The 7809-nt window shown below is 42.8% G+C and overlaps 1 protein-coding gene across 1 annotated transcript; it reads left to right on the top strand.

Moving 5' to 3' along the window:
- The first annotated feature begins 4917 nt into the window (after positions 1-4917).
- Positions 4918-7171, top strand: LOC109915627 (bone morphogenetic protein 10-like). The gene is made up of 2 exons (XM_020515279.2): positions 4918-5382; positions 5946-7171. The coding sequence occupies exons 1-2, from the start codon at positions 5040-5042 to the stop codon at positions 6881-6883; spliced, it is 1281 nt and encodes a 426-aa protein (XP_020370868.1). The 5' UTR covers positions 4918-5039; the 3' UTR covers positions 6884-7171.
- Positions 7172-7809: the final 638 nt, after the last annotated feature.

The following is a 7809-nucleotide window of genomic DNA, read 5'->3' as shown; positions in this document are numbered from 1 at the left end:
TAGTGCCTTTCATAACAATGAGACTTTACAAAATGCTGTACAGTCAATTGAGTAGTTTTGAAATGTAGATGCTGTTGCTACTTAGGAAACATGGTAGCTAATGAGCACGCAGCAAGCTTCCACACACAACAATGTGATAATGAGCAAATAATCTGTTTTAACGATATTGATTGGGGGATAAATATTGCTCAGGTAAAAGTAAAGCTGCCAAAGATCGACAGGACAACTCTCTCAAAGTGGTCCTGGTGTGAGTTTAGCCTGAGGGTCAACGCACCTCAGGTAAGGGATAAGGTTGAGAAGGTAGGAATTTCGTGGTAACCTCAGCCAGTGCAGGAATTGAATTGATTGTGTTGGCATCACTGACCAGCTGCCCAACCAACTGAGCTAACCAGTCCCTTCAGTCACTAAAAGAGTAGTTAGCCTTGAAAATAATTTGACTCAACTTTCTGCAGCAAGTTCAGTTTGTATATGCCAGGCAAGTACAGGCATTTCATGCTGTTCAAAATGTTTGATGGTAAGCCAAACAGCGAGGTGTGAAACTAATCGCAGAATGATTCAACTCCAGCATCACTGTTGGATATCTTTCACTGTACTCATCTCATGTTTCAATTGTTGAACATGACAGTTAATCTCGCCATTATTTTGACAGCATGTTTTGGACCACGAATTGTTATCTGCCAATACTAATGAGCTCATGTCAAAAGAAAACAGCAGAAACCATCGAGATAGAAATTCCTAATGGCAAAATGCTTGAATTTGCTATGCTGCAGATGCTGGAAGTCAGAGTCAATACTGTGTGGAGCTGGAGGAACACAGCAGGCCAGGCAGCAACAGAGGAACAGGAAAGTCGAAATTTTGGGTTGGGACCCTTCACCACTTTTGCCGCCTGAAAACAGATCCCACCACCAAAGAGACATTCTCCTTCCCACCCCTTTATGGTTTCCATAGGGACTGCTCTTTCCACCACTCCCTTGTCGGCTCCACACTTCCCCACCAACCCCACCACAATTGGTACTTTTACCTGAAATTCAGTAAGTGCTACACCTGCCCCTACACCTACCACCTCACCTTCATCTAAGGCCCAAAACAATCATCCATATCCAACAGGGGTTCACCTGCACATCCTTCAACCTGGTCTACTGCATCCATTGCTCCCAATGTGGTGTCCTCTACATCAGTGAGGCCAAGTGCAGACTCAGTGAGAGATTCGCAGAGTATCTACGCTCTGTACGCTCCAATCAACACCACCTTCCGGTTGCAACCCATTTCAACTCCCTCCCAGACCCCACTCCCTTGGTGACAGGTCCATCGTGGGCCTCCTCCAATAGTTACAATGAGGCCACATGAAAATTGGAGGAACAAGACCTTATATTCCACCTCAGGAGCTTACAGCCCAATGGCCTCAGCACAGAATTCACCAGCTTCAAAATCTCCCCAACCCCAGCCTCATTTCATGTCCAGCCCTCCCTCTCATCCCTGCCTCCTTGAACTGACACAATTTGTCCACCTTCCTTCTGACCCATCCGTCCCACTCTTCCCATTGACCAATCTCCACAACCCCCTACCTGCATCCGCCTATCACCACCCTACGTGCCTTCACTCAGCCCCATCCCCGCCCCATTTATTTCTGAGCTTCCTTCCGACTTCCCAGTCCTGTTAAAGGGTCCTGACCCACAACATCAACTTTCCTGTTCCTCTGATGCTGCCTGACCTACTGTGTTCCTCCAGCTCCACACTGTACTGACTCTTACTACTGGATAAGTCAGATCCCAGATTGAAATCTGCCTTGTCAGATTTTTTTTAATTTTTAACAAGACAGTCTCCACTGAAATGAAAGCACACAATATTGCAGATTTGTTTTAAAACAGAAATGTATTATGCTGAATAATTGAAAATAAAAGAAAATAAACCAAATTATCTAAATGTAACACGCATTTAGAAATTTTGAAACGTACAGTAAAAAAACCATTGATCCCAAAATCATCTTTTACAGTAAATATACCAGATTAAATTCCCTTCTCTGTCATCCCTATACACAATTTAATTGCGGCTTCAACTCTGACTTGAGGATTTGACAGCCTGGAGTCTTCTTACAACTAAGCTTCAACCTTTTCAGCGTCAAATAATCCCTACAGGGTTTTAACTAAAGAATTCTGGTCTGGAACATTCGCTAAACTCCTTGCACTAAAGTAAACTATTTTTAAAAGTTCTAAAGTATATTTTCCCATTCTCAGGAGCAACTGCTTTAAACATTCAGTTTCAACCACAACTTGAAACAAAATAAAACTTTTCATTCAAGCTATGGGTTTGTCCTCTAACCAAAACAAAACAATTCCTGACCAGCTAATGCTCAACTGTTTATCTTGTTGCTGAAAAATTTTTGCAGTGTAACCAAAAACACATTACTCTCCAGGAAGTCTTTCTCTCACACAGTTGTTTCAAAATAAATCACCATGGCTACAGAAACACTTATAAGTTAATCATTAAACCAATTCTGACACATAGAAAACCCATATGGCACAAGTTCAAATTTGAAAATCTAAACTGAACATTAATATGTATATATGAGTCTCACACCTTACATGACAAGTTCACTGATTGATCCTAATCCAGATTGATAAACAATGTGCTTATGGGTTCATACTTGATCATCTGCAGGTTGACAGGGTGTCCTCGAGACTAACCATGGAACCAAATTTTAAGGATAATTAGAATTTCTCCCTTGGTTTGGACCAAACACAAAATTTGATATCTTCAATGTGATTTCATGGATCAAAATTAGTGCCAACAAGGAGGAAATCAATTAAGAGGTAGATTTATTTTATGTGGTAAATCCTAAAGATTGGAATGACCTATTCAAAAATAGATTGGTGATTCAGTAATAAAAAAAGTCAGATTAAGAATAAAGTGATGAAAATTTTCAATTTGAGCCATACTAAACAATGCAAACAATATATTAAATCATGTTATTGAATTGTCATTTTGATTAGTATGACAGAGTATTTAAGCAGACATTCCAATGATTACATGCTTAAAGCATGCATCTCTTCCAAGGTTACCACATCAAATATGGTCACATTCATAAGATTTTAAGGACCATGCACTTGATACATTCCAAATGCATTTAGGAAATGTCTTATCTACAAAAGGGTTATAGCAAATATTTTGCCTGTTTTATGTTGGTAAAAGGGACTTCAAGATGATTAAACCAGAAGGCATGTCTGTCCCCAAGCTCCAGTTTACATCAGAACAGAACATTCACTATAAGCATATAAATGCATCGGTTGTCTATGCCTTGAATTAAATCTTAGTTATAGTGACTTTTAGTGTAATTTGTTAAATAATTGCAAGTGTCTTGTTGCAAAGTATTTCAATTCATACAGAAACAGTAAATACTTCATTCTATTATTACTCGAAGCAATTGTTATCTGTAAAATATTTGTCATAGTCTTGTGTGGTGCAATTACATCAGTGCTTCACAGCATTCTGCATTCTTGGCACATGGATTGAGTCTTCACATACTTCACTTATCTTCAGGAACACAAGTGTAACTCCAAGACAACACACTCCAAAACAACTGAAACCTAAAAGAGTGGATCAGTCTCCAGATAAAACCTCCAAGTTCAAATACATTGCTTTTAAATGAAACTTTAGCCTAAAATGTTCTTTTGTTGTGTTTTTTTTTACATTAGCTTGCCAAATGGCAATAGAATGTATAACCTAGACCTGAGATAGTTGAGTGAATAAGTTCTGTTGGGATTGACAGGATAGAGCAAATAAAAACAGGCAGAAATGCTTTTGGCACCACATTATTCATCTACCTCACGTGCAGTTCTATTGAAGGCAATGAAGCTGAATATTACAGTCGGTGTACAACAGGTACCAGTTTTTGATATCCACTACCCCATCTCCTCATGTCCATTTCACTCCCTTGGAACTGATCTCTGTCCTACTATCAATGTAGCCAGTGAAGTGAAAGAATTTGTATCCTCATTAAATCAGCACACAGCGGAATATTAGATGAATCTGAGCTGATTGACAGCAGAGGGTGAAACCTGAAGATCCATCTGACTGTTGTTGCTGAATCTTAAAGGTTCTCGTTCCTACATATTTTCACCATCTCAGAATTCTTCACACAAAATGTGCTCATATCAATTCCTCTTATTTATTTTAATTGATCAGCAAGTCTGTGTACCCTGAATGACCAACTGTTCCGAATGTTAAATCATTCTGAAAAACAGAGCAGATTCTACTTTGGGCTGGTAAGAACTGCCAATGCTACAGATTCTACTTTGCACTGTCCATTAACAAATTCAATGATAAACTGCAAGCCGGTTGTCCGTCTATTCAAACCAATGATGGGAAAACACTTTGACACAAAGCAGACTAAATTTTGTTCGGGCCCTCAAAAACTGTATTGGTTAACTGGTAATTTGAAAATAGGGTTAAGAGGGTAATTAAATCCTGATTAACCTGGTTTTCCCCCCACCCCCAACGAACCAATTCAGCAACATGCAACAACAGAGGCCACTGAAAGCTGGTTGGCTTGATACTTGTTTGCTCAAGAGCTGTTTTTCAAAACACTGCGGATACAGAAGCAATTTGGGCCAGAGAAGGCCGTGATCTGTTGAAGGAAACGTCTTGTGAAGTTTGTTGAGAATTGGCAGCGATTCGGTGGAAATAATTAGGCATTGACCCCGGAGTGCAGAACGTGGCTGCTTGTGTTATACATTGTTCTTGCCATTAGCCCGATGTGTTCGTCAACTGTTTACAGAATCTTCATTAACTAAGAGGGTTGCAAGATAAGGGGAACTCAAGCATCAATGGATATGATAAGACTCTGCATCTCTGCAAGACTGCGCCAATGATATTGGTTGAAGCAGAGTGCAGTATCTCAGAACAACAGGCGCAAGCCAAGGGAAGACCAATTTATTACAGAACCTGCGTTTGTTTTCATTGTTCCTTGGTAGGTTATAATCGATTAACAAGTTGAAAAAAAAACTTTTGAATCTCAGGGGGAGCCCTCAAGATTAGAAGCGATGCCCTATTCTACCTGGTTCGCCGTCGTGTCCTCTCTAAGTCTCTTGGTGCAAGTTGCAACGTGCAAACCGCTGAACGGTTGGGACCTCTCCACAGAGGAAGAAGGGGCGCAGAATTACGACCGTGAAGGTGTCCTGGATGAGGACGTGGGATTTGACTTCAACGCCTTTTTGCAAAGCGTGAAGAACGAGTTCTTGCGGACCTTGAACCTGTCAGACATCCCAACGCAGGAACCACTCAAAGTGGAACCTCCGCAGTTTATGATCGACTTGTACAATAAGTTTGCCACCGACAGGTCATCAATGCCCTCCTCAAACATCGTCAGGAGCTTCAGGGACGAAGGTAAATGCGTGACTTCGTCTGCAGAGAAAGACAGAGGGGGAGGGGGAGGGGGAAGGAAAGCGTACTGGTTCTAGTCTTTAATTAGATGTATTAGTGGAAATGGTCTCTGAAATATAATCTGCAGCAAATAAAAAACATTGACCAACAATTATGAAACTGGATTAAACGAGTGAGTAGAATTCATTGGTTTGGAAGGAAGAGTTTATTTGTACTTTGAACACACCACATTCCATCTCCATCCCCAGAAACTGCGAATTGACAATCCAATGGAAGAACTGGACCGAAATATTAACTCTTGATTGTTCTCCACACATGCTGCCAGACCGACTTAGCTTTTCCAGCAATTTCTGTTTTATTGTTTCCGATTCCCAGCAATTCCTTCTGGGTTTCTTTAAACCCAATGAAACGGTGTTTTCTAAAAGGTTTTGCTGATTTGGAGAGTTTTGGTCTGTTTTTTTTTGTTTGGTTACATAGAGAGGTTGCAGTTAGAAGTCTTACATGCTGTCCATTTTAGCTTCTCCCTCTGTTTTGTTCTCATGGAGCTGCTGTTTTCTTTCTGGCAGGTACCACATCCATTCTCCCAGCTGGAGAAAGTGAGGTGAGGAGGCACGTCCTGGTGTTTAACATCTCCATCCCCCGGCATGAAGAGATTACCATGGCCGAGCTGAGGCTCCATACGTTTGTGGAGAGAGACAGGAGGCAGTTTGAAGGGGCGGACAGGACGGTGGCGGTCTATGAAGTGTTGGAGCAGCCCCAGGGAGCTCCCCGACTCTCTCTGCTTCTCACCAAGCGGCTCGGGGCTAAAGACAGCGGCTGCGAGGCGTTCGAGGTGACCGGAGCCGTCAAGCGCTGGATCCGCTCAGGAGCCTCTAGCCATCGGTTCGAAGTTCAGATTGGCAGCGGTGGCAGCGGCGTTAGGCAAGGAGGGGCACCGGCGGCAGTGGGTACTCCAGAACTTAGCAGTGCCAGCAACCTTGGGGATATGCCTCTGCTGGTGATATTCTCTGATGACCGGAGCCACGGTCGGAGGGAAGCAGGAGATGAACTGAAGGAGCTGATTGGGAAGGAGAGGGAAGCACTGGCGGTGGGTTCGGGCTCTGGAGCTCAAACTGGGGACCTGCTCCGAGCTCAGGCCGCCTTTCCTTCGGACACATCATCCCGGACCCGCAGGAATGCCAAAGCGGATTATTGCAAGCGCTCCCCATTGCATGTGGACTTCAGTGAAATTGGATGGGACTCCTGGATCATTGCGCCTAAAAGCTACGAGGCGTACGAGTGTCGAGGGTTCTGCCACTTCCCCCTGACCGACCATGTCACCCCCACCAAACATGCCATCATCCAGACCCTGGTCAACCGCTCCAACCCCAAGAAAGCGGTCAGAGCCTGCTGTGTGCCCACTAAACTAGACCCCATCTCGGTTCTCTATAAAGATGACGCTGGGGTGATCACTTATAAATACAAATATGAGGGCATGGTTGTTGCTGAGTGTGGTTGCAGATAGTGAGAGGGAGGGAGGATGAGTCCCACACACACACACACTTTGTAAATCTGTACATTTGGGATGCAAATTTATATATAATTGTTTTTTTTATTTAAATGTGTACAGCCGGCTGGTAGAGAGCGTTAAAACCAACACCTTTCAAAGATTATATCTTAAAGCCTCTCTGTAAATACATTCTACAGTATTCTCAACGTGAGTACAATGAGAGGGCAGGGGATTCGATGTACAATTCCAATGCACAGTATGGCCACAGCGGGCGGAATGGCCTTTCACAATTCTGTGACACGCTTCCTGCGTTGAGTTTGGTTCTGTTTTAACATCACGGTGGAGAAATTAAAAAAAAAGAATTACTCTGTGAGTTATTAATTGTCTAAGTGTGCTATGAACCCTGGGGTGGGTGAAAAAAAATGGGTTTATTTATAATCATTGGTAAATCAGGTGTCGAGTGATGAGAAGCCTTAGTCCCGAATGCAAGTCTTATCCGACAACATACCACGCTGTTTTTCTCCCTCTCGCTTCTCCATGGAGTAGTTCACAGATAACAGCACATACCTTCCAACAGCTGCAGAGACCCGCGGGCAGTCATTTCCTGCGAAAGAGTAAATACTTTATCAGAGAGAAAAAAAAGGACATTGCATAGATAAAATGGCTTCTTGCAGAACACACTCGCTATTTGCGAGGACATAGCGAGAGGTCAGGACACGACAGATCAACCAAATGTTGTCCAAACGCAGCCTGTTTCTGGGAATTCCTACCTCGCCTCACCACCTCGTGTTGCAAACTTAATAAATGTCTTGCAAACAAAAGCAAAATGGAAATACCTCTGAAGGGTGTCTCGCGGAGCAGACGGTCCAAGGAAACGTAGAAGCAATTGGCTGCGGATTGGTGGGGAAGTGGGCAATTTTTTAAGGCAAATTGTCAAATAA

Source organism: Rhincodon typus, chromosome 34, assembly GCF_021869965.1.
Source record: "Rhincodon typus isolate 14 chromosome 34, sRhiTyp1.1, whole genome shotgun sequence".
Classification (NCBI taxonomy): Eukaryota; Metazoa; Chordata; class Chondrichthyes; order Orectolobiformes; family Rhincodontidae; genus Rhincodon; species Rhincodon typus.
This window is presented reverse-complemented; position numbering and strand designations above follow the sequence as displayed.